This window comes from Spea bombifrons, chromosome 1 (genome assembly GCF_027358695.1).
Source record: "Spea bombifrons isolate aSpeBom1 chromosome 1, aSpeBom1.2.pri, whole genome shotgun sequence".
In the NCBI taxonomy this organism is placed as follows: Eukaryota; Metazoa; Chordata; class Amphibia; order Anura; family Pelobatidae; genus Spea; species Spea bombifrons.
The window spans coordinates 122,498,169-122,526,145 of NC_071087.1; the positions used below are offsets into that span (position 1 = coordinate 122,498,169).

At 39.1% G+C, this 27,977-nt stretch overlaps 1 protein-coding gene across 14 annotated transcripts in view; it reads left to right on the forward strand.

The window, feature by feature from the left end:
* The window catches only part of RIMBP2 (RIMS binding protein 2), a 163,295-nt gene that overhangs the window by 60,081 nt on the left and 75,237 nt on the right, over positions 1 to 27,977 (forward strand). For all 14 annotated transcript variants that reach the window (XR_008355077.1, XR_008355078.1, XM_053471693.1 and 11 more), the window contains one exon: positions 5,805 to 5,945. Coding sequence is in view for 11 of the 14 variants with exons in the window: in XM_053471693.1 (XP_053327668.1) it covers positions 5,805 to 5,945 (141 nt within the window). In the remaining 3 variants the exon portion in view is untranslated. The remainder of the gene's footprint in view (positions 1 to 5,804; positions 5,946 to 27,977) is intronic.

Consider the following 27,977-nt stretch of genomic DNA (forward strand, 5'->3'; position numbering starts at 1 on the left):
AACCATCTCATTGCTAGGGTTAGTCATTAGCCCACTCAACTTCCTGGCGAACTGAAGGCTCATGGGGCTAGCCATGTGCATACATGACGTGCCACAGAAGAGAGGGAGATCTGGGTAGTCAGGCCAACCCTTTCATAGTAGGCCTTGGAGCATGCTTGTGCTTGTGTTGCAGTTAGCATGAAGTATCCCTTCATGTAAAATCCACATAGTCAGATATAATAAGTCTAAACGTTTCACTTAGACAAATAGCAATAACTAGGGAACCATATTTTTCTGTCATTCAGCCTTCAGAGTAATAAAGCTGGCGGTGGTGTTTCTACTCCATTTGTGTCTGTAATTGGCACATTGAAATATTATGGCTTGCCTAAGGAGCTTATTTTAGGATTGAAATATTAACTACTTCAAAGACAAGGTTGCTGTGTCCAAGGTTTAGTGACAGGAAATTGGCCCACAAATTAACACTTGGTCTTCATCTTGATAGTGTTTGGCCCATGTGTTGATTTTTTGACACTCACCCTTCTGCACACCGCCTGTCACTGGGGTCGGGGGATCAGTTACACTTGAATTCAACTGACAATAATAAGCTAACTGGCCATGCACAGAGGCTTATGAATAAATGAAAGAGGTCCAGCACACTAAGAAGAAGCTGCTTGCTGTGTTCCAGTTTGAGAAAAGAAAGATGGGGAAGATCTAAGGGAACATAATAGCATTTTAATACTCTGCAACCTGTAAGTCAGGTCTTATGAATGGGAAGGATTAGGCAGTATTTATGAGAGTAGTGTGGTTGTGTTAAAATCAATTAGGAATTATTTTATGATATTAACACTGTAGCCATTTACATTTATAGGAATTATGCACATTGGGCACAAAGGGCTGCCTCCCATGGACCCACTGGGACTCATGTAAGGGCCTGCTCTGCTTTGTACAATTACAAAAAAAAATGCCTGGGGTAGATGAGGTCTCTGTACAATAAGGTGACCAGATTTTTAAAATGAAATTCGGGGACATTTTTTTTAAAATTAGAAAATGGTACAAAATGTTTTATAAGCATATTTTCTTCAAACTATATATGCAGTGTATTTGGTGTGTGTTTACGAAGTGATTGTATGATATGTATGTTATTTCTCACATTTTGTCCATGAGATTAAAAAATACTTCTTTTGGGCAGATTGAGAGTATTATGGGCCTGATGCCGAGGATTTGGGGTCTTTGCGTGCAAATAAATAAAATAGACAGTCTTAACTCCTTGGCATTGATGTGTACTGTGTGACAAACCCTGTAGCACGAGGGCCATAAATGCCACAGTAAGGGGTCTTAAGCACAGTCCTGTAGGGCAATCAGAGTCGGGAACACCAGCTTGTAGCAAAAACAGTGCTTTATTTTTAACTGCTCAAACCCTAAAACCAAATCATAAAAAGAAAAACCTAGCTCCCAATTGGAGCCCTCTCTAACTAAACTATGCGGGCCCAGACTGACCAGCCTAATCACCCACTAACTTGACCTCTCATCCAGACCCAGCTAAGCCAGCCTCTGGAAAACCTCTGCCAGACAGCACACAAAAGGTTCAGGTAGGTAATGCCTCACTTGACTCAGGGATGGTCGTCTTCAGGGCCTCTCCTTGCCCTGGAAGCACAGGGAAACTTCCTCTTCCCCTAACATTCTCTCTCTCAGCTCAGGCTCCAGAAGATTTTAATGCCCAGCACCTGTGCCTGATACAGGCCCATAGTAATCACAGACCGGATCCTGCAGACCTCAAACCTCTTGGAAAAGCTGGCATGGATTTTCCACTGAACTGGGGGATGGAGCATTGGCCCACGGTGCTCTCCAATTGATCCACAAGTGGATGAAGAGAACATCAGTGCTCGGCAGATAATATAGGATAGAATCTTATGTGATGGGATTGGGCATACATCAGTACACAAAAAAAAAAAAAAAGTCATCATACACGGGATGCCAGAAGCCACAATTTACTGCCACTAACCCTTTTTAATAAGATATGGAGATTGAAATAGAGTTAATAACACAAAACCTTTACTTTTCATCTCACTGATTTCTGGGCCTAGAAAGTTTTGTCCTCTGAAGTGACTACAATTTCAGGAGGGCGTTTTATCTCTAGATAAGTAAAAATGAATTAGTTCACTTTATCCCTACAGGAAACAGATGACCAAATACACACACCAGGACAGGCTCTGACACACCAACACCCAAAGACACACACACACACCAGGACAGTCTCTGCCACACTGACACCCAAACACATACACACACACCAGGAGAGGCTATGCCACACCGACACCAAAACACACACACCAGGAGAGGCTTTGCCACACCGACACCCAAACACACACACCAGAACAGACTCTGCCACACCAACACCCAAACACACACACACCAGGACAGGCTCTGCCACACCAACACTAGGGATGCACTGAAATGAAAATTCTGGACTGAAACTGGAAATTTAGGATTCGCTTGGCTGAAACCGACTAGTTACTAGTATTTCATTGTTGATATCCCTCTTTGAATGAAGATTACTCAATAAAGTGTATCTTTAAATAATGACGTGTCAAGGTTACCCTGAGAATAGGTATTAGAGTTAGTTGGTTAACACATTTCATGGGTCTCTACTTAGAACTGATTTCTAGTAACTCAGAATCTTGAAACCTTTTGGCTATTTCTGTCTTTGGGGGGGGGGGCTTTGTTGTCCAGCAAAGGGATGTATTTATCTGTTTAAGATAAATACATCCCTTTGAACAACCTTAACCTCTTAATGACCAATAACATGTCAGGCATGTCATGGCATTGAACAAGCTTAGAAAGCGATCAATGTCAAGGCATTCAGCAACACCAAGATCAGCAGAAGGGGCCACGGTATGGCGGAAGACAGCTGATTTAAAAGAGCTTAAGGGGCGATCTACAATCACCTTCTAAGCTTCAATGGTGTCTCTGAAATGCCTCAGCATTGACTGAAAACCCACCAATATGCAGTGATGTAACCACCAGGGGAACCATCCAGTTCCAACAAAATGTAAAAAAGAGCCCCAAAAATATAAAAAATAAAAAGTTTATTTTTATGAGCAAGTGCTAAAATTAGCGCTGTATCTTCCGAAAAATCCTGGCATGGAAAGAGTTTAAATACTAGCATTCAAAGGGTGTCTACTTAAAAAAAAATATGGTTTGATGGGGTAAATTAAATTAGCTGGCTTCAAAGATGTCCCTAATAGGACATGGGGGCAGAAGGATACGCATGTCCCAAATGTGGCCTTTTAGCCCCGAAATAACCTGACAACCTCATGCATGGGTGGTATCACTGTACTCAGGAGATGTTGTTGAACACATATTAGGGTGTTGTTTTGAAGTGACATATTCCAGGAGCTGTAAATTTATACCTGAATTACACCTTGGGGTGTCTAGTTTAAAAAATATATGGTTTGATGGGAGTAAATTGAATTAACTGGCTTTTAACGATGTACCAAATAGGACATGAGGGCAGAAGGACCAGATGTCAAAATTCCAAGTTGAAAACCTGAATTGTGCATGTCCCAAATGTGGCCCTTTAGCCCCTAAATAACCTGACAAACCTATGCATGGATGGTATCACTGTACTCAGGAGTGTCTTGTGGTGTCTAGTTTTCAAAAATAGATAGTTTGATGGGGTAAAGTGCATTGGCAGGCTTCAACAATGTACCAAATAGCACATGGAGGCAGTATGACCAGATTTGGAAAAATGGTTTTGAAATGGCAAAATGCTACTTGTACTTATTGCACTATAACTTGCAAAAAAGGAAAAAAACATTGGGTATTCCAAAACTCAGGACAAAACAGTATATAACTTGTGTGAGTAGACTAACTAGGAGAGGAGAAAATGACAGCTAAACACGTGCACCGCAAAAGTGTTAAAACAGACTTGGTCGCGAAGGGTATAAAAAAGAAAAAACAGTCTGTCCTTAAGGAGTTAATGGGAAAAAACATTTTTGATAGCACTGTACCTTTAACTTCTATTTTACCATTATCCACCATTCCTATTCTTTCCTGAGTGTTCATTCGTGACATGCTCCAGATCAGCTTGGCTCAGTTCACAGTGCAAAATTCTTATTTTGTCATTGGCAATATGTGTGTGTGTGTGTGTGTGTGTGTGTGTGTGTGTGTGTATATATACAGTGTGTGTGTTTATATATATATACACACACACATACGATAATCTACTTTATAGATTTTTCTCATTGTTTAAAATACACAAAACCTTTTAAATTTAAATGTATATTGGTCCACAATTATTACATTTATTTGATATTAAAACTGAACAGGCTTAATTTTTATAGCAAAGATAAGTGTTGTAGATGCTTGTAAATTGGTGGAAATGCCACACAATCAGCCTCTGATATGTTCCCATTTGACAAATTGTACCATTTCAAAGTTTACAAAAATGCCAGATATGAAAAGGTCGCACACTGTTCTAGTCCTCTGACCACGACAAATTTCGACTCTACAGTATGCTTTTTAACCCCTTCTATCTGGTTTATTTTATTAAGAAAATAAAGTTGTTGCTGAAGCCCTGTGATTAGCGTTTGTTTATAGAAATTACCATAATCTGAGGGCTTTTTATTTTATTTGAAAGTATAGCTCTAGTTTTGGTTTGAAACAGTAAAACCATTGTAGTTCATTATGAGTGGTTTCACCTTAAAAGACAACCACCCATCTTCTCACCCTAATGCTCAAGCTTCTTTCTTAAAGGAGCAGTCATGATGCAAATACTTGAATTTTCCTTTTAAATACAATTTCACGTCCCTGCAGCTTCTCATTGCCCTTCAGTGCATTTCATGCAAAATAGTCACTGATGTAAATGCTAGTGGCGCAGAGTCACTGCTGGGTCAGGCTTATGTTAAATCCTTAGCTAGGAATACATACAAATCGAGGAGGACAGTGGGGAACATCCATGTAAAATATGCCATGTTCGTTCCTTTAATGGAAAATGCATATTTTTGAAATCATTTTTATGCAAATAAAGGTACTGTAGTTAAATTGTGGGTAACAGTGCAATCCTCGACAACTCTTATAGAGTTGAGTAAGTGGCTGGTATGTGATCTGTATATAACTCCCCTATACTCAGTTGTTGAACAATATTATTTAAGGTGAGTTTAATAATGCTATCATAAATGTGTCTGCAGAAGGTTTTCTTAACATGAGTGTCTCATAAATACATTGTACTGCACATCAACTAACAGTAATTCATGTGCTTCCCGTAACAGTATAACGAGATCATATATGGCTTTGGGACTAATCCTGTGTGTGTTTCGATAGCTGTCTGGCATTTTATTGCATGCACCGTGGAAAGAATATATGTTTATAGCTCATACCATTCTCAAGATGATTCAATTATTGGAGGCCTAAGATCTTTTCTATTGTATAGAGAACGTTAAATATACTTTTTCTGAATGCAAATTGATTCAACCCGTCAATTTCTCGGTCTAGAGAAGTTCACGATTTGAAGACAGCATTATATTGACCCTTACAATAAACTTGTTAGCTGATAGTTCCTAATAGGAACATGAAGGCATAATATGCAGACGGATAATGCAGATAATAAATGCAGTAAAGTAGGATTCTTATTGGTAATGTAGCCATAAAATATGCACTGTTTAAAGGAACTAAATACCTACTAAGTATCAACACCTTTTCCAAACAAGGAGAGAAGGATGTGTCTCGCAAGTACGGGCTTTCTGTCTCTCTCTCTGTGTCCAGCTCACTTTTGTTAACACAATACCAACACAATACCATCACTGTTGTTTTATTCTTCCCATTAGTTCAGAAATGATCTCCAGTGCCTGCCACCATCTGTGCAACATAGAACGTACAACCAGATTCATTTCCTAGAAGAGAAATCGCGCCCTTTTAAATCCGATGTTACTGGGGTATCTCCTGAGAAGGTGCACTGGAGTTTTCTAGTAAGTACATTTTATTTTGCATTTTTTAAAGCTTTTATATGCGAAAAGCATTGATTTGGTCTGCTGGTCTGTTCTGTGAAGAAGATTGATATAAGCAGCACACACATGATCTGAAACTGGAGGGTTCCAAGCTCCATACAGTTCTGGGAAGGGAAGTACTGTGGTGTGGTCTGAGTCTGGGGGTGCATTGGTAAGTTGTTTGTATATAACATATGCTACCTAACTGCATAATAGATACCAAAAATGTTTAAATACATGTATTCCTGTGTAATAGGTAAATACTGTTTTACCATTCCACTAATGTGTATTTTATATTAAAATAGCACCAAACTATATATATATATATTCCCTCCATGTGGTGATCTAAAGTGTAAATGTAAACTAATTATTTAATTAACTATTAAGTGTAGTGTAAATAAGGGGTTGTTTCTAGTGGCAGTCGAAGCAGACGGGGAACTGTATCGCTTTGTCTACAATGCAATTTTTTTTGTATATCTATAAAAAAAGAAAAAAAAGTGGATGAAAGACAACTGGAGTGTCCAGTGGTCTCTTGTGCTTCATATACTGCCTGTGTGGTTGTAATGCAGTAACAGCAGAAAAGAGGTGGAGAACATCAAGGGCCATTTTTTAATGAGGGAAGCAAAGTGTTTTACTTCACTAATGCCTTTCTAATTAATCAAATGCTTCACTTTAGATGCATATCTCTTCCCCTACCAGACATCATTTCTACGTTTACAGGGTATCAAGTGCTGTACACAGATTAGGGTTATATATTTCCAAACCAATACCAATGTCTTCTCCCCTTGTGGCAGTGCTCAGGGTTGAAATGTGCCGGAATTTGTCAGTTCCAAAGGCTTGCTAGCATGCTGGGAACTAACCTTTTTCCCCCGAGACTCAATGTCTTCAGTGGTATTTGGTCATGTCCACTCATCGTTCTGGTTCTTCCATCCCCTAAATGGTAGCTCGGGCTAGCTCCAACCCGATGCACATCTAGACACATGCCCTTGGTGCCTCCTATAAGAAGCGGGAGAGTAGAAGTCCGAGGTTTCTTGAACTTTGTGATCTCAGGGTTTGTGCGATTATTGCTTTAGCTTAAGTAAATATGTTTTAAATTCCTTCCCCTTTGGTGGGAATGAATGAGTTCTGGCATCCATTCTAATGCTGGCTTTAGGAGCAGCGAGAGGACAAGAAACAAATGGTTATGCTTTCTTTGACCCTAAGAACAAAAAGAAAGAAGCGATGGGTTATGGACATACCAAAACCATACCTAGAGGATGTTTTCAGAAAATCTGTACTTTATGAACGTCAGGAGCTCATTCAGCACATCCAGGCAGCAAACCTGTTGGTGGAGGGGCTACAGATTTGTTAAGTAAATTATTTTCAATTCATGTCATTTACTGCATGTGATATATAGTTGCCATAAAATGTAAACTGTATATTCAGTAAATGTTCAATGTAAAGTGCATTAGCCCATTTTATTTACCATACAAAAGCTGTATCCCCACACAGGGTTTGCTCATAATGTGTTTTCATAAATCTTCTCTGTACATAAAGCTGAGATATGAGCCATTCACCTTCCAGTTACTAAGTGACGGTGGCATGTACCACTCTCTGCAGCTGTCACCAAACGGAAACAAATGCTGAATGCTGTAAAAAACATTCCTACGTTTTATGCTTCTTTTGTTCAATAAAAGCGATCCTGTAAATTTGATCCCGTTGGGTATTTGACTATGCGTATGTCATAATTTTTTTTTTTAAGGGTTATGTCGTTTATTTTTTTTCTTTCTTTCTAAAAATAGTTGGTGCACAGACGCTGTGAAGGATAAGCAGGACTTCCATTGTGTTATTACCTGGCTTACTTAGCTGGGTCTGGCAGGGTAGTTAAAGGTAGTGGGTGTTTAGGCTGATCAGCTGGGGCCAGGAAAGCGTAGCCAGAGAAGGCTCCAGTGGGAGGTAGGCTTTATTTTTATGATTTTGTTTTCGTGTGCACCTGTAAATGTCTTTGCATGCATGCACTGCTTTATAAGTGTTTTTCTCATTATAAATAATAATGGAACTCCAATTCAGCTGTTTTAAATAAATACCTTGCTTGATATTCTTTCTTCTAGTGGAATTAGAGCTGTGTGAGCAGATGATTGGGGTATTACAGGCTGCAGAAACAGCAATTAGGAAACGTTCAAGATCTCTGCATGGTTTTAAATACATTTGCATTCATAAAAATGCGGAAGTCCTTTAATTTCACTGTGGGTGGCAAAATCCATAAATAGCATTCAACAAGCTTGGGCAATTGTTACAGAAAAAACTGAGAATCACATGACTGAACACGTGGGAATCATCGTGGAGAGAGGCTGGGAAAGGGACATGTTATTCTGAGCAGGTTAAATGGACGATGGTATCATGCCCGCTTCCATAATGTTATATCATGATTAATAAATTTGCGCTCTCATGCTCTCTCACACTCTCAATGTTTTCCTACATACTCTGCCGACTGCTTCTGTGTCCCTGTCTCATTTCCCACAACTTCATGTTCTTCTGTCTTCTTTATTTGTCCTCTTCTCCCTATGTATTCTTTGTGAACCTGGCCTCCTGGGTTGTATATTTTGGCACCCCCTTGACCCCTCAGTATCTCACACATTTTTACACACACTTTCACATTTGACTTGCACACTCATGCCAACATACATGCTCGCACATACACGCACACATACACGTAATCACTGTATGTAATACATTTATGCTCACACATACACATTCATGCTCACAAAGGTACACATACACATTAATGCTCACACACACTTACACATATACAGTCATGCTCACAGATCCTTACTCACACACACACACACACACATCCATGCTCCCACACGCACATCCATGCTCCCACACGCACATCCATGCTCCCACACGCACATCCATGCTCCCACACGCACATCCATGCTCCCACACGCACATACACATCCATGCTCCCACACGCACACTTACACATCCATGCTCCCACACGCACACTTACACATAAATGCTCCCACACAAACACACACATACACATCCATGTTCCCACTCAAACACTATTATTGTTACTATTATTTATTGTTTTATATAGCGTCATCCTATTCTGTAGCGCTGTACAATGGGTATACAGGACACAACAAGTAGTATATAGAAACATAGAAAGTGACAGCAGATAAGAACCATTAGGCCCATCCAGTCTGTCCAACTAATATATTGGTATATATTATAATTGGTATATAACATAACAATTAGACTAACAGAAACAGTGAGGAGGGCCCTGCTTAAACGATTTTACAATCTTGTAGGAATTAAAGATTGGAGAAATGGGCAAGAGGCTGTCCTTGCGGCTACACCATTTTTGGGAAAAAGCATAACTGACCAGATAGAGTCACACAGAAAGAGAGGTGCACAAACGCTTCTCTTTCTCCATGAATCTATCCGGAATTAACATGTCCTAGGGAGGCAATTTGCTGCCCCGACAAAGTGCTGCCTGGGTCATATGGACCAGCCAAGACCCATGTTAGGGCTCAGTATAGAATACTAACTTCAATTTCTATTTAAGCATTTGCTTATCCATAGCATCATGAATGTTAACATTACATTGTGTCTTGAGGTTAGGATAAGTCAGTGATGTATTGTGTGTGTATATATATATATATATATATATATATATATATATATATATATATATATATATATATATATATATATATATATTGGTGTGTATATTTTTGTAATAAAATAGATGCCTTTTTTGTGTTACTAATGCTTGGGGTTTGCATTTACGTGATGCATAGCTCTTGCTGTACATGACCTGAATTATGCCTGCAGACTCAACCACTGACACGGCAAACCTGATTAAGTCATTAAACTGCAGACCAGAAGGGGTTTTAAATGAATTCCCAGTCTAAAGGCCCAGTCTCCAGAATGACATTTCCGCCAGGAGGTCTGCTCTGCAACAGAAAAAAAGAAGCAATTCTATTGCCTAACTAAATATACTTTAATTTATCCCTATATAGGCTGACAATGAATCCCTAAATCAAATTAATCTTATTAGCTAGGGCCATTTGATTTGCCCTAATTATATTCTCTTATGCACTGTAGTCCCTTGTATTAGATAGGAATAATAATGTGGCTGAGAATGTATAGGTTCTCCTGTGTTCTCTGCAGATGTATTTAAAGGAAGGGTATGCAGTGTATTGTGCTTTATGGCAGTTAACTGGTCATTTATCTTAACTCCTTTCTTGGAGATTGGTACGTGCTGCTAAAAGCATGAATTCTGAAGAAAAAATAATCCTGATAAAAATAATGATCCTCCAACTACTCACAGAGTAAGGCACTTGACTGATATTACCACTTCTGCTGGGTATCTATGTAATCTTCTGAAACTGATTTTAGATACTAACCTAACAACTCATTCATGTGATGCATTCTATTTCAGTGGTTCTCAACTCATGGGTTGAGACCCAAAAGTGGTTCGCGACCCTGTCTTCAGTGGGTCGCGGAGGGTCAGGGCCGGACTGGAGGCATACCGGGAAAATGTCACTTTCCTGGGGCTGCCTTACACATTCTAGTGGCAATCCGCGAGCAGCAGGCTGTCAGGACCACGGCCGCAACAATCAGGACCATCAGGCAGCCTCCAAAGGCAAATGTGGGTCCTGAGGATACACGGGTTGAGAACCACTGTTCTATTTGATAAATACATGAAGGACCATTAGTTTTCCAGATCTGCATTACAAACAGATGCTTTACTGTTGACTTCTCCCTACCCAAGGCTAAAGCTAAATTCTGATTGGATTATGATAGCCCTTATGCATTGTAGAATGTATATGTTTAAGAGGGCATGTAGGAACTATTGCTATGCACCGAATGTACCGCAGTTGACCTTCCAATTAGCAACCACTTACCATTTTTGTTTTTGCCACATTTAAGAATGAAACATCTTCTGATCGTATTACTTGGAGACTTTGGGCAGCTTGAGAAGTATTACAATCGCGTTGATGTGTCATGTTTGGTGTGTACACTTTTATCAAATTACCGTATTTACTCGAGTAAATGCTCTGAAAAATACCCCTCGTCTTATAATCGGGGTCGTCTTATAATCAGACCTCAAATAGGTCTGACTATGAGACGACTAAGATCCAGATCCCCCGCAGCTGCAGGGGACCTGGATCCTCCTGCCCCCGCTTACCAGTACTTCTGAGTCCCCGGTGTGTAGCTGGGGCAGCATGTAGATGTCTACGCAATTCGCGTAGACAACTTCCGCTGCAGCAGGAAGGAGGTGTCGCTAGCAGCGGGGGTTGTCTGCGTCCATCGCGCAGACCTTCCCGGCACCGGTGCAGGGAACTCTGATCACTGACAGTAGGGGAAGGTCTGCGCGATGGACGCAGACAACCCCCGCTGCTAGCCACACCTCCATCCGGCTGCAGCGTAAGTTGTCTACGCGGATCGCGCAGACGTCTACACGCTACCCCAGCTACATGACAGGGGACTGAGAAGTACCGGTAAGCTTGGAGGAGGGAGGAGGGAGGGAGTGTTAAATGGGGGGCATAAGTCATTTCTGGAGGCAGAGTGCTCTGTGAAATGCCTTTTAACCCCCTTAATGCCACTCTGCCTCCAGAAATGCCTTTTTAACCCTCTATACGCCACTCTGCCTCCTGAAATGCCTTAAACCTCCCTATATGCCACTCTTCCCCATAATATGCTTTTTAACCCTCTAAATGCCAGAGTGGCATATAGGGGTATAAGGCATTTCTGGAGGCAGAGTGGCACATAGGGGGTCAAAAGGCATATCATGGGGCACAGTGGCATATAGGGTTAAAAGGCATATCATGGGGCACAGTGGCATTTAGAGGGTTAAAAGGCATATCATGGCACAGTGGCATATAGGGGGTATAAGGTATTTCTGGGGCAGATTTGCATAACTGGGGCAGGTTGGAAAATAGAAGGAAATAAAACCAAAATATTTTTTTCAATCATAGCTTTTATTAAAAAAAATTGTTTACATGAATTAACATTTACTGGTAAAACTTTTTTCCTATAGGGTCGTCTTATATTCAGGCTTTTTCTTTTTTTCCTAAATTAATATTCAGATTTGGGGGGTCGTCTTATAATCAGGGTCGTCTTATAATCGAGCAAATACGGTATTTCATAATGCTCTTAGTGTTCTGCATTTGGTTAGCTGTCTAGTAAATCCTGATTGTAATTAGATTGAGTGGTGCTTGATTATATTACTGGGTTTACATTTGAAGGTTTTGAACTGGAATAAATTCCCTACTGGAATATGTGACTCTGGCTAGGGTTAGCGTGCCATTAGTCTGGTACTGGTGATGAGGCAGGTGCTTAATAGTGCTAAATTGAAGTTTCTAGGTGCTATTTTTTCTCATGGGTGATTGTGCACTATTTAGAGCGACTGAATAATTTAAGTAGTATCCACAATCATTACCTAAATGAAAAATCTAATTTCTAATAACATACTGTCACGGATATCTGCACATAATGCTACAGTATTAAGGATGAAATGGTCTTAGAATGGAATTGTTCCTATCAAATGGTCTTAGAATGGCCTTGTTCCTATTTCAAAAGAATGTTCAAAAGATTGTTTGTCTGTTTTAACAGTGTTGGTGTCAAATCTAAAAACTCACTAAGCTGTGTATGTGAACAAAGTTGAATTAAAAAACATGATGGAGAATGATTGATGACCGTTTATCCATTCTTAAATAACATCAGGCAGTCAAGGCAATTGAAAGTATAGCTATGTTTTTGCGTTTGTCCTGCAAGAAGGTCTGTTCAATCTAAAAGGTGGCTCTTAAGAAATCTTGCCGCTTTAATATTATGTAAGTATGCATTTCTATCAAAGCTCCTCAAGCAGGAGAAGCTCATTGGGGCAGCCGTTCAAATTGCACTGAAGTTGGAGTTTGGGAAGTATTCACAGGAGTGCTGTCCTAGACCTGTACCAGGGCAGCACCCACCGGCCACACTGCTGAGCACAGGATATGATGACATATACACATGCCTGGGAACTTCTAGGCTCCGGCTACCTGGAGCCTACCCTTGCGGGACTTGGCCAGGTCTGCACAATGATATTGGTGGTTGTTCCTGCTGATGTTGGGAGCATTCCTGCTGATGTTAGTGGGTGATCCAGCTGAAATCGCGGGAAGCACCCCCATTTAAAGGAGAAGTGGGCAAGGAGTTGCGCCTGACAAGATGCTGCGACCTGGATAATTTGAGTGTTGAACCAGAGAAGCGGCGCTTCTCCCGGAGTTCTCCGGGTCAAACCTGGAGAGTTCCCAGGTATGCATATACGTACCTGAGAAGAAGCGCCACTTCTCAGGGAAACTCCAGTTTGTGGGAGTGCTGTTGTGGCAGGCCTACTTCCCAACCAACAATGTTGCGTGTCCCGCGGCATTAGCAGGGCCTGCCCACTGACATTAATGAGACCTCCTACTTGCATCAAGCGAGGCTCTGTGTAGCCGGAGCCAAAAATTTCCAGGTATGGTCATCTCTTGGTGTTTCATCTCTTAAAGGTGTTCCCAACTGGGAAACACACTGGAGGTTGTGCCTACATGTACAGTCCTCCATAGTGTACATGGTCTGGTTAGGGAGATTACGCATCTCCCTTATAACTGGGTCCACAGAGCAACAACAGAGGGTCTTCTGCTCCTCCAGACCTGCCTCCGGCCTGAATACATCACTGGTCTTGTGCAATAGCTTGTGGACTGGTCCTGTTTATAGCCAGGATGCCCAGCACAAATCTTTGGTTTTAAAACAGTTTCAAATTGAAGGGTTTCATGTATTTCTTATTTAAACACTTCCTTTGCCACTCTTGTATTGTCTGTTTATATTAAAGTACCAGTAATACAAATGGAAATGTTGGGAAGGGGTATTTGACATGGCCCAAAATGGCGACAGGGATAAAAGGCGAAATTTTTTTAAGTTAAATCCCACAGGACAGCATTAATTGCATGTGACGATGAATTTAAATAAGACTTATAAGAGAAAAAGGAGAATTAATATGTGCACTCGGGGGATGTGACGGCCTATGTTGAGGAGGGTAAGCGAGGTGGTTAATTTAAGAGCCTGGAGTGGTGATTTCCAGCGCTGTACAGAGCTTTGCAATCCCCCTCCTTTATACATTAAAGCCGATAAGTGCACTGGGAGTAGTTTATAGCTCATACCGAGAAACCTTCTGCTATTCATCTTGGAATTTGTTGCATCTGAGTAGGGTTAGCAATATTTTCATTGTAAAATGTTGGAATAGATCTCTGTATAATTAAAAAGGGGAATAGTATATGACATTTAAAAAGCAAAGATACGTTTACATTTTTATACTTGTCAATGCAGGACAACTGAGTGGAACCTTTAAATTAACTGCCTCTTCTGCATACAAATGCTAGAGGGCTTCATCTCCAGTCTTGAACTATACAGAATAATATTCGTCCAAACTATACTGCCTATTCATTTAATATAATTTGACATAATATAAATATTCCACCCTTATGACTTTTGGCAAGGATATCAACATACCTGAAAACTCCTCCGGGTTTGACTCTGAGTCTCCAGGTAAATTACTGCATCCCTGGGCTCTCCGGGTCACTTTCTCCTTTCTCCAGGTCCTTCTACTCCTTGCCTTCCTAAGACTGTCTGGCACTAGCACAGTCTATCTATGTGGTTACCTGGCCTATGCATGGTTAATCCCGCTCTGGGCTAGTTTCTAAGTATAGATATCACACACTTTATTAGTTCAGGAAATTAAGTGTGAATGTGTCATTGTTTGCAGATGCAAAAATTAGGTAAGAAGATGTTACTTCCCTGCAAGGAGATGTGTTTAAATCGCACTGGGCAACCAAGTGGCAAGTGAGTTTTAATACTGACAAATGCAAAGTTATGCATTTTGGAAAAGTATTTGAAAAAATGTATACATTATGCACATATTGGGGTTGTGTTAGGGAAATCATTAAAGGAAAAAAGACTTAGGAATGATTGTAGACATTAAACTTAGCAACAGTGCTCCATGTCAGTCAGCTGCTGCAAGATCCAGTAAGATATTGGCATGTATAAAAAAAAAAAAAGGTATTGATTCACTAGATGAAAATATAATTTTGCCTTAGTCAATAGTAAGACCCCCACCATAAATATGCCGTGCAAGTTTGGACACCTAGCCTTAATACAGACATTATGGTGCTTGAATAAGTACCAAAAATGTACATTGCAAGGCCCATCATTAAAATTCTACTAAAGGAAAGGTTCCCGTAGGCTTTGAAGAGAAATTAAAGCAAGAAGATGCTTTTTAAGAAACCCAAACTTTCCAACATCCAGCTATTGCATGTGCTTAATGCATCACTTTCTAGATGCCTCACATACTGGACCTGCTTCTTTCTTTTCTTACATTTTTTTTTTCTCCAATGGTCATTTTCCCAAAAACATTTAAAATCCACATGTTGACAAATTTTCAGTTTCTATGAAGTCGATGTGCTATGTCCTGTTTATTTTTGTGACTGATGGTTCAGTGTATGCTCACGCTACAACTCCAGGGGATTTAATGAGACCCCCTTAAGCGCATGGCAGAAAGCACTCCACTTGATTTCAAATGAAGCTGTTCCCTGCCAGTGATTGACTGGCCGGAAGGGCAGAATGTGGAGGAGGCAATACGAAAAGCTCAGCTGGGGTTTAGGTTGAATTGTTGATCCTTAATATCATAAGGCTGGTCCTATGATCTGTTTCTTTTCAGTCTCTTCTGCTCAAACACAGCAATAAATACCTTATATTCCTCCGTTCATTATAAGGTGACCCATGAATAGCTCTGTTCCAGGACTCGCCGTGTCCTGAATTTCAATAAGTTACAGTGCATGTTGCCCCAGGCATAACAGCCGACCCTGACGTCAGGGAATCCTACCGATGCTGTGAGCTCTAAGGGCAACCTGGGCTCTGTAAGCTATCCCACTAGGAGGGAGGACCATTATTAGGCACCTATGTCTCTTGCCTTACAGGAATATGTGAGCTGCTCTTTTATCCCTTTAGCCGCCACTTGTCCTCAGTGCTTGTGTTAAATCCAATTAAAAACAACTGTCGATGTTAAAGGCTTCAAGCAGTCTGTTTAACACTTTCAGTGCTGGGCTAGCTGGCTGGCAGATTCATGCGTGATGTGTATATGCCAGTCAGTACTGTGCTGACAGTATTATTAGGGGGACTTGAATCATCTGGATTCACGAAATGAGTGTAACTTACAAAGGTTTGTCTTATATGTTTGCATTACTTAACAGTCCTGGTCTTTGGGCACTTTTTACAGGCAGTGGACATCATAGGCTGGTTGGGGAGATCTTCTGATCTCCTCTGACCGACTCAGGGAAGTGAAAAAGCAAAAAGGTCTGTGTTGCTTCAGAAGGTCACAGTTCATGTAAGGTAGGTGGGTAGCCAAGCCTACCTCCCTACCTAGTTCTGGCATATATATATATATATATATATATATATATATATACACACACATAATATGTGTATGTAGAGTATATAGCCAATCTGGCTGGCCTTCATTAATGTTTGCATAATGAAGCCACAGTATCAGTTCTAAAATGTTGTCATCCTAATTTGTTGTCTTCTCCAGCTTCCCTAAGCAGAAAATCTGTAGAAACAAATACATTTGGGTTATTATCCCCTTAAGGACAATGGGCGGTCCCTAAACCCATTGAAAACAATGCATTTTGAGCCCGTACATTTACGGGCTTTGTCATTAAGGGGTTAAAAAAATATTTACTGTTTATGTTTCCTCAACCAAGTCTTAATTTTCTAATTCTGTCAAAGTGAATTAAAACACAAAATATGTGATTGCCCCCTTGGGGCAATGCTTGCTAGCACTTCCCGGGGTGGAAGGTCACCATTCTGTGCTAAGTACTTTCTGACAGGTGATATTTTGAAATGCTACCTTGTATTCAGATTTATTGCAGCTTTATGTTTAATTGAACACATTCTGACTTTGTCCTCTAGCGTTATCATTGGTGAATGTTTTTAAAGATACTTCACCATAGTATAATCTGACATTGTTATGTGCTCTGTGGGGTAGACAGTCTGTATTAATTAACAGAATAAAGCGGGAATTTGTTTTTTGTAGACAGGCCTTTGAGTGTGGCATATAGCTTTAGCATAAGTAGACCTGCCAAAACGTGAGCCATGATAATTCATTCAACAGTAATTATGTGAGCAAATCAGAAAATCTTGGTGGTTCCTGAGGACTTGTTTCAAATTTCTATTGTAATTGTGACGTGATAGGGTTAATAGTGTGATGACGGCCTGTTAGTCTGAAGGTTAAATGTTAAGGAAGGGGCGTTATTAGTTATTCTTACAGAGGACCTCTATATCAAAATGGTGTCAAAATAAGAATGTTCTAGTACATCAGCTGAAATTGAACCCAGTGCCTTGGGAACCGTGGCTGACAGGATAAGGAGAACATGAGAATCCTGTTTTTAACTAACCGCAAGATATCTAAACAATAGTTAATGAGCTTTTAGCTTAGGCAATTAATTACATCAACTTCCATGTATTACTAACGATATAACAGTTGTCCCCTTCCAGCAATGGTGAGACTCTGCCATTGATCAATGTATGGTGCCTGGCACTCAGCCCTGCTGCCCGTCTCACACCGTGAAGCAGCGCATAGCTTCGCGGGTCTTCCAGTACAGGAAGGGATGTAAGAATAATCTATTTTATTCCTCTTTCATTGCTGGTTAATAGCTATTTGGTTAATAAACTATATGTATGATTTCATGTATTGAGTTAAAGTGTCATCTCTGTATCCTCGAACCTGTTAACCCCTACCAGTCCACACAGTTGTGTGGTTAAAACACCCCAGTAACAAATGCAACAGTACATGCATTACACATCTACACTCCCATGTATATATACTCATGCTAACACAAACATTAACTCTAACATACACACTCATATACACTCATGCTAACACACATGTGCACTGCCACTAATGCTAACATTATTGTGTTACCACGCCACTGAACTCACTAGGCATTATAAATGGCTATTTATACCCTTTCAAGAATGACTACCCTGTCTGTGGATAGTGTATAGTTTGATCATTAAGATAAAGAAATCTCACCAATGTATAAGGGGCCATCAAAGTCAGGGAGCTGAAACTGCAACTGCATTGCTACCACTTCTGCTAACTCCCCCTTTAGTGAATAAACCCCATAGGATTTGATGTACTAAGAGAGCTTGCAGATGACTTACAATTAAGACTTAATGATTTCACAATATTTTAGTCTAAGCTGACCTGAGATGGCCCGTTTAGTCAGTTGAAATGATAATGTAGCTGCAGACTGTCCAGAAAACTGTTTTATACATCCCCCAAAAACATCTTCTTATGTGGGAAAACACGGTTTAATAAATCAGGATGCATTGTATTTTCATGTGCTCTGTAGCCATGTGGAAAAATGACAAGCTGGTGGCTCAGAGCCAGATCAGTTTGGAGATAATGGATGGCCAAGCCTTGACAAGGTAACATGTTCTATTTAATCAAATTAATAGAAACTCAATTTTAATTGTATATTGTTAAAACCAAGATATTTAATATCTCTGGAGACTGCAACAGAAGGGTTAACCAGTAAACTCTTCGTTTATGACGTGAAGCTCAGGAAAAACAAACCTCTCCTGGTTGATACACCCACTATGTAAATGACAGTAATCATTTTTCCTGATGTCTTCTGGAGTCTCCCAATTCGGGCAATAAGGGAGGGACATGGTGTCCGTGCGCTCCTCCTGGAACACTAAAAGGTCACATCGAGCCTGCACATTCATTCTAATCTAGTCACACGCTGTGCCGTTGCCTGAACATCTATCTGATTTGGACAAGCATCCACAAGGGATGAAGATGGATGTGTGCTAAAGGTATGGACCTTCTGCAGTGTAAATTAGGAGATATACCTATTTAATCAATTGGGAATGTCACTTTAGATTGATAATGACAATATTAAAAGCCAGCTTTGGCAAGTTTCTCAATGAACAGATAATATTGCTTATAGAACTTCTTTAAAGAATAAATCATGTTGCCGTATTTGTTTACATCTAGAGAAAATGAATGATGTTCTGTCGATTATAACTCCCATCTTGCTTAGGCAGTGTTTCTATTATTTTTAGTATAGCGAATTTCAGATATATGAGGCTTTTGCTCACTTGCACATCCAGCCCTGGTGTCTGGGACTCAGCCTCTTGAACACTCAAAGCACAGCCAATTTGTTAGAGATTTAAAGGGATACACACTTTAAACATGTTTAATTCTATTGGCGTGTATTGGATTTGACCACCTGGTAATAGAATAGTTTAATGAACAAACTAAGAAAAACAAAGTGTTTTATTTATTACGAATGATGAATTACACATTGTGTCTGTATGTGACCATGCTTAAAGGAATGAGGTCTCTATAATCCACAAGTTAGACATTGTTCATTCAGAAAAAAAGTTCTGTATACTTAATATAAACTGCAAATTCACAAAACTGATTTGCTGAACAAGTGTTACAATTAAAATAGGTTAATTATTGATTGATGGTTCATCAATATGTGCGTTGTATTGATGTCATTAAATCTTCCCGGTAAATATACAGTGTGTTATTTTTACCTATATAGCTGATTATTTTACTGGAAGACAAGTGATCTGTAATATCTTATAGTGAAAAAATATGAATATGTGAAACAAATATGTAAGGATTTATAGTCTTTTTGTAGCTGGAATTGTAGTCCATGGGAGTTGGAGGACCGGAAGAATTCGAGAATGCATGGGATGTTCATGTAGAGTGGTATAAGGTTTCATCATACGCCACATAGATTTGCAAACTGGTTTCTTTAGCCAAAATCCTTGTTTTTGGAATATGTGTATCTGTCTTCAGTCACGTTTTATTGCTTTTTCAAATAAACGACAAATATGTAACTAAAGTCATTTTGGGTTTGCAAGCATTGCAATCCTTATGTGACTCATTAGTCTCACACAGTTTACTCACATTCATTGTGTTAATTTAAATTATGAAAACAGATACAGTGTTTATGCTCAGAAAGACTGATCCTGTTAGAGCAGCGCTGCTATGTACCTGCACTGTGTCCAACATTTATTCAGTAGATAGGAAGCCATAAGGTGCACACACAATAGACTCTCCTTCTTCCTCCCGCCAAAAAGAGAGAAAATATAAATATTTATATTTTTTTCCAAAAAATAAAATAAAAATATGCAATAAATTAAAAAATAAATATACATACCTCATTAATGTCACCATAACATTTGAACGTGTATTTTCTGGTTACAAGAGAGAATCTTTAAAGACCTCAAAGGGATCCTAACTCAAAACAATAATAATAAAAATAAAATAAAACACAACCTAAAAAAGTTTTAAGAATATCAAAATCAAGTGTTCTAATTAAGGGTTGATCATAAATAAAATTGCGATGTGGGGTTATTTTACTGTGTACTCTTTTTTTATAAAAATAAATAAAAAAATATATCATAAATCAATCAATCAATCACCAAATGATGGACAATGCATACCGTATATAGTTTAATAATGTAAGATTTGTGTGGGTGCAAAAAGGGGAACCATGATTGAAAATGGGTGTGAAAAACCCTGGTCACTAGCATTTAGCAGCACCAAAATTGATCTTCCTAATGCTGCATTTAGTGACAAAATTGTTAAAACGACCAGAGAAGGTGACGCATCGCCTATAAGTGATATATTAGCCAAAAAATGACCTCTTAATGTTTGTAAAAAGCATACGTTACATATGTCCTGGTCTGTTCCTCTAAGGAATATCTGCAGTAGTGAATGTCTACACTCACTATTGTTGTGCCTTTAAGCTTTGACTCTCTGGTAGATTTCTACTCAATTAGCTTAGCACCTGGGGAATTGATACTTTCAAACCAAAATGTGCTCCAGAATGCCCCCTCTGCGGTCCATTCTGTGCCACAGATTGGCTACTTGGCTACAGTGGCAGAAAAATACTCCCATTGAAACTAATGGGAGTGACTCCCGTTAATGGGCACAGGGGTCCCTTGTTGGCCGAATGCTGCAATTGGCTGATGGAAAGTATACCAAATGTCAGGAGACATGTTTTGTCAAGTAGCTGGGGGCTGAAAAAAGGGGCAGATGCATATGGGGGATAAAATTCCTGTAAATAAAGTGATTGGGGGGGACAATGATAATAAATATAATAAATGCAAAAATAACATACATACTATAGTCATGATAATCAACTTATCAATTCAACTAATTCTTAATGGTATATACGCTACTGTCCAAAAGTTTGGGGTCACTTAGAAATGTCCTTGTGTCTGAAAGAAATCTGCATTATGTACCACAAAATTGATGAGAAATACAATGTAGAAATTATTAATGTTCTAAATGACTATTCTAGCTTGAAACGGCTGATTTTCAATGGAATATCTTCCTAGGCGTACAGGGGCCCTTTATCAGGAACTCCTGTGTTCCATTATTAGCTGATCCAAGTTTAAGTTTAAAAGACATATTGGTCATTAGAAAACCATTTAGCAATTATGTTAGCACAGCTACAATTTCCTTGAGGTCCATGAAAACAGCCCCCAAGTGCCCCCAACCTTTTGAACGGCATTGCATGTGCATCGGTGTGGCTGAGTGTGGTCTATGGCTTTGTGCATCAGTTTGGCTGAGGCAGCGATTAAAGAGGAAGGCTCAAAGGTTAGAATTCTGAGTGCTTGCCGTGGTAGTAGCGGTGCCTGCGACCGACAGCATAGTTAAAGATTTTGATGTAATGTGTTACAAAAGTATGAGGAGTGGGCATGTAAGGTTTTACCATGACTAGCAAATACAAGGAATATCTTTTGATCCATACAGATTGCAAAGTCCTCAATGTGAGTGTTTGTTAGATAGTTCCCGGCTTTGCGACACAGAACAAATGTTGCAGTTGTTCCTACATCGCAGCCTTTTACAACACAAAACTCTTTGTTAAATGCTACCAAGTACTTATTAAACACATGGCACAAAAATAGCAGAATACGCATGTATTGAATGAACTGCTTCGGTATCAAATGAATATTTTTTTTTCCTTTTTTTCCGCTTTTGTGTTATTATTATTATTACAGAATGTATAGAAAATTGAGTGTAATTGGTACTCTGTTCTTCTTGGCTCTTTTCTCTCCAAGAAGCCAGGCTGTAGCAATTCAGGGAATATAATGATATAGCTATTATATGTTACAGCAAAATAATTACACTGCATAGTCTAAAAGAGGACTCTAAGCTTTGGTGCTGTAATTATCTTTACTGTATGTAGGAAAGGCTCTTTTATAATCATGAACAAATGAATGCATAGAACTATATGCTAGTCTTGCACTTTCCATACTTTGGATACTTGCCTACTGTCAAATCATCTTTTTAAGAGCTGCCATACAGAATGAACATTAGAGCAAGTGCTTCTTTTCTCACTAACATCTGCTGTAAAAAAAATCACCATTTGGATAGGAATTAAAATTTCACTGGGAATTTTTTTTTAATATTTTGCAACTTAAATATGACAAAAACTATGTGGACACCTGGCCATCACACCTATATGGGCTTATTGGAAGTCCCATTCCAAAACCATGGACATTAATATGGCCCTTCCCCTTTGCAGCTATAACAGCTTCCACTCTCCTGGGAAGGCTTTCCTCAAGATTTTTTAGTTTTTCTGTGGGAATTGGTGCCTGTTCATCCAAAACTGCATTTATGACGTCAGGCACTGATGAGAAGGCCTGGCTTGCAGTTGTCCCAATTCAACCCAAAGAGAGGTTAAGGTCAGGGTTCTCCCGACTCAAGTTTCTCCGCAACAAAGTTATCAGACCATGCCTTTATTGAACTTGGTTTGTGCACTGGGGCACAGTCAGGCTGAGACATGAAAGGGCCTTTCCCAACGCTGTTCCCACAAGCTTGAAAGCATACAGTTGTCTAAAATGTCTTTGTATGCTGTAACACTCAAAATATGTTATGGTGGGGACAAGAAAGGTGATGCAAATCCCCTCCACTTATAATTAAGAAAAGGGTAAGTACTAACACTTATTTACATCCATCAGGGAAGCTTGAAGACCTGTTCTTCCCCCACAGAAATCTTGTTGTGCAAGGGATTCTGGGTAGGTACATGCAAATCAGGTTAACAATGATCACCTGTTTTCTCTAAAGACATTATGCTGTAACGTTAACATTACCCTTCACTGGAACTAAAGGGCCTAGCCCAAACTCTGAAAAACAGCCCCAGACGATTATCCCTCCTCCACCAAACTATGCCTTCCAGTATGTAGGAAGGGATGTCCACAAACTTTTGGTCATATAGAATAGCTTGGCCAACTCCTATATCGTGTTGTGCTATAATGTTAGGACTTATTAACAGGCAGTTATATAGACTGAAGGTGGCCAGATATTTACTATACTGGATGGAGTTTTATGAAATATGCATAGGGCGAAATAATATTGTAATGTATTAAAATGAAGAACTGAAGAATAAATGTATCCTCGCAATATGTGATGCATTTACATTGAGGATGGAAAATTATTTTATTCGTGGAAGTAGTTAGGGACTGAAATTTTGACAAAACAACTTAACTGCATGGTTCATGTTATACGTCTTTGAATATGAGGCTTTGCAATTCACCTGATATTTTGACAGAATGCTATTAAAATCATAATAACTGTTCATCATATCTTATCTAGTAATGGGCTTAAAGAAAAAGACATGGTAAACTAAAAATGCGGTGTTGCTGAATGAATTCTTCATTCCTGAAATAGGCTTTGGCCATTAGTGCCTCATTCAGTGAAAATGTTCTCACTCATGGCAGCGGATCAGGTGCCAGTATCTACTTAGCGTTTTATGATGACTTTGGTCACAAGTCTTTGCTTTAGAAAACATAGAACAATAGGAATGACAACCTTGCTGACCCATCAGTTTGTTCTTATTTAATGGCATGTGACCAACCTGGGGATCCTTGAAACATGACCTGTAGCCTCTTCTTGAGGCACAATGAACACTCACTGCCATCACCCTCTTTCTCTAAAATGGTATCCGCTTGAACAAGGAACAGAGTTAGTGATAATATCCCGTGATGCTGTACAGGCCAGCTTCATTTATCAAATAATTGCCAAAGCATGACAGCAAGCAGATCTGGTTTCCTCGTGTTCCCTGCATCACGCTGCGGACTTTTGCAGATATTACATTTTAAGTCTGTATTTGGTCTAATGGAATAACTAGAAGTAAAGTAATAATGCATTGCTGATGTGATTCGAGCACACATTATTATCTCTGGGATATTTAAGATATATGGGAAACAAAAAATGTGAAGCAATTTTATTTTATCTGTACAACATTTTCTATTGCATCTTCTGGATTTATCAGGTTGCAGAATGAAAATAAATCCCACTATATGTTATGCCACTACATTTATATATACTGGTTAAATGTTTCCATAGCTTTCCATTACATGCAGTATTTGTTGGTAGTTGCTGCTCCTAGGAGGTCTGGAGATGGAAATTTTGTTGAGGCTGCTTTTTCCCAGGACTGGTAAAGGACCTTACTCAGCTTCCTTTGAGATAGCACCATTGGTATCATCTGAAATGATATTGTGCTTCACGTGATAAGAAAGAGTATTTGTAGAGAATTTAGTTGTCCCTTTTCACAAAACAGACGTTTGCAACAGGTAACTCTGAATAGTGAGGATGACACCTCTGCCACCCCTCCAGAGAGATAGACATCCTACATAGCAAGAGGAATTGTGGCTTCTTTTTTTTTTTTTTTTTTTTTATTAAAAAAAAAAAAACAACAAAAGCTTGGCTCAAAGGATGACTTTCAATAGATCGCAGAGAGGTAGCTGCTCTGCTACGCACGAAACCCTGACCCAGAATCAGGTCGTCTACGAATGATTTAGCACCGGGTTCCCCACGAACGTGCGGTGCGCTACGGGAGAGAGGTGGCTCCCTTCTGTCCGTGCTCCGGTCCCGAGGCGAGCGGCTCTGCCCACTGGCCTTGCGGCCGGCTATCCGGGGCCAACCGAGGCTCCGCGGCGCTGCGAATTGTGGCTTCTTTGTATCTATTCCACAAAATTAACCTAGAGGTAGAAAAAATACTTAGTTTGAAACTTAAATTAAAAAGGTGCTTAAAATATATTTATACGATTTTCCAATGCTTTGTCAGTCTTAAATCTTAAGTCTTATTTTTTTTTTATCAATGATAACGAAACAATACCTCTCAATAAAAGAGATTCTGGAGTACTTAAGGTCAACAAGATTTACTTCAGATCTTAACATTTATAACTATTCAGATAAAATATATTTTAGGACAAAACATACTGAACAAAACCTTTTAAATAATTTACAGATGCAATATGTTCTTTTATGTATAATTTGCTAGTTCCCCCTGGCTTCTTTGGTGTTCTACCTTCAACAACATTTATTTCAGTTCTAGATTTCCATCAATGATATACTGAAACTCCTAAATGGCCATGATTTCTGTATTGAGATATTGTAAGACTTTGGGATTGAGGAATTGTGACCCTTTAACTGTTTTGATACCAAATGATATGTCATTTTATCCCTCGGTTACCATCTTTGAATATATGTCATGAATAATTTGAGCAGCGGAAATGAGGACAGAATATAGAACTGATGTCAAAACAGCAGTCAAGGATTTACATATAAAATATGTGAAAATAGCTGGAAGGTAGACAGGAGTTCATTCGATAATCGTGTGCAGTTTTATAATCTAAAAACGAGAAGCTTTCTTAGAGTTGAAGTAAACGTATCTTTAAATTAACTAGGCTGAAGTTGAAGAAGTGGAATTTCAAGTGCAGTCTCACTATATTCTATATAGTGTACTTACTAACCTGGGGGTATGTTGGAGCTTAAAGGGGAGTTGCACATTTTGTATCACTGTGAACAATGGAAGGCCAAACTCAATGAGTTTCTCGTAAAAGCTCGATGAGTTGGCGCTGATTAATCCCTGGTTATTATAGGGAGATTTATTCAATGCCTCTAGACATATCTCTAGCGTAACTATGCGTTATGCAGAGTCAACTCCTGCTTGCTGTAGGATTGACTCTTCTTTAATGCATAGTGATACCAGGGAGCAAACCAGCAAACTCATGTTTTAGTGAATACACTCTGGCGTTGAAGCGTAATGTAATTCTGGGGTAAACTAACATCCAGTTGCATTTTATTTTACGGGGATGCTGATCGACATCACACATTTCCTTCTTTTCATTCTGCTTTCAGAAATAGCAGCGTTAAGAATAGAAGAAATGGCTTATTTAAAATTCAGATGTAGCTAAATAAAAACTTGCTGTCACAACTATTTGAGCAGATATTGTTTCTCTGGGCATTTTACATGGTTCTTCCAGGCCAACCACAAAAAAAAAAAAATTCTCTCCGCTCATCAGTTGACCTACTTTTATATTAACCAGTAAAATATTCGACATGTTGAAATGAAAGTATTTAAATAGAGGTCTTTCTTGTTTGCTGTTGTATTTGGGATACAGTTATTCTTTCTTTGTGATAAAGGGTTCATTGGAAACTGTGTGTCTTAAGCTATAGCATGTTGATTCACTTTTTCCTGTCTATTATGTGTCATCAATTGACATTTATAAAACCCTGCTTCATTGTAAACTGTGATTAAACAGTTCTACATGTACATATATCGTACCAGAGCTCTATGGTTAACCTCTAACAATTCTGATGAATTACGTTTCTCTTTCATCAGAAAGAAATGTAATAATTTAGTGAAGTAGAGCAAACAAGTGATATAGTGAACCCTTTGCAGTAGGTTGTAAGTGATTCCTAGATGAAAAGAAATACGTGTTCATAGTATAATGGTGCTGAAACTCATTTCTGTAGTGCAAGACATAGAATGTGTTGGCAGATAAGAGCCATTTGGACCATCCAGTCTATAACAATATAAAAAATAATCAATCAGACATGAAATACACATATTTCAACACAATAAGTGAAAAATAAAATCTTTTTTTTTCCCCTTGATACTCCACTATTAGGATTGTGGGCTCCAAGTTTTAGTTTTGTAAAATGTTCTTTGGCAGTTTCGAGATATACATCATTGGGATATGACTGACATAGAGGTGACCTTCAATTTAGAAATGTGCAACAAACCACAATAAAACATAAGGAATGTGAAATTTTCTGGCACATAATGATTGGAAAAAAGCTTGCGTTAATGTATTTCTCAGACTCTATTAGGAATCTTACTGCTCTCATGTTTGAGGGTTTTTTTTGTCATTTTCTAAGTAGATATAAACATTAAGAACATATTAAATCCAAGGAGAATATTTTAACAGAGCTTTGATCTCTCAGAAGGGATTATAAATGAAATGATCTTACTCTGCCCCCCCACACCTCCCAGGTAATCATATCCAAACTCATGGTTTTCTGCTTAATACAAAGCAAGGTTAATAGCCCTCATTGTAATGTAAAGGTTATTTCAAGGTGCAGTACTAAGAAGGCATCCATATAGATCAATGATACATAACCCAGATATGGGCAAGCAGATGCCTTACTCGAGGGTACGCGGAACTTTGTTTCCCAGACAGTATTGTCAGATTACATTAGTCCACAAAATCATTCTCCTACTGTGTAATTTCATATCCAGCCTTTTATGCTGCTGCTGCTAGGAGAGAATCCATGGGTTTAGCACATTGCAAGCTACAGAGAGCCACCCTCTCCTACTTCATTCTCTGCAAAGGATGCAGCTGATCTATCACAAGGTAAACTCAGATTTGTATCTTGTTAACCCTTAAAGTGATCCATTTGTTAAAATAGCTATTGAAGCCTATACTTGACTCCCCTGCTCCTCATAGGGAACTAATCAGCTGCATGGTTACTTATTTTTCCCTATTTGCTTGGCAATATTCCATTGATATATGTGCTGCTTAACATCGGTCAGTGGGCTATGTTTAAGGTGCTACTTTTATAATATACGATATAATGATTTTGCATAAATGGTTTTTCAGGTCTTTTTAATTAAGAGCGAAAGAATA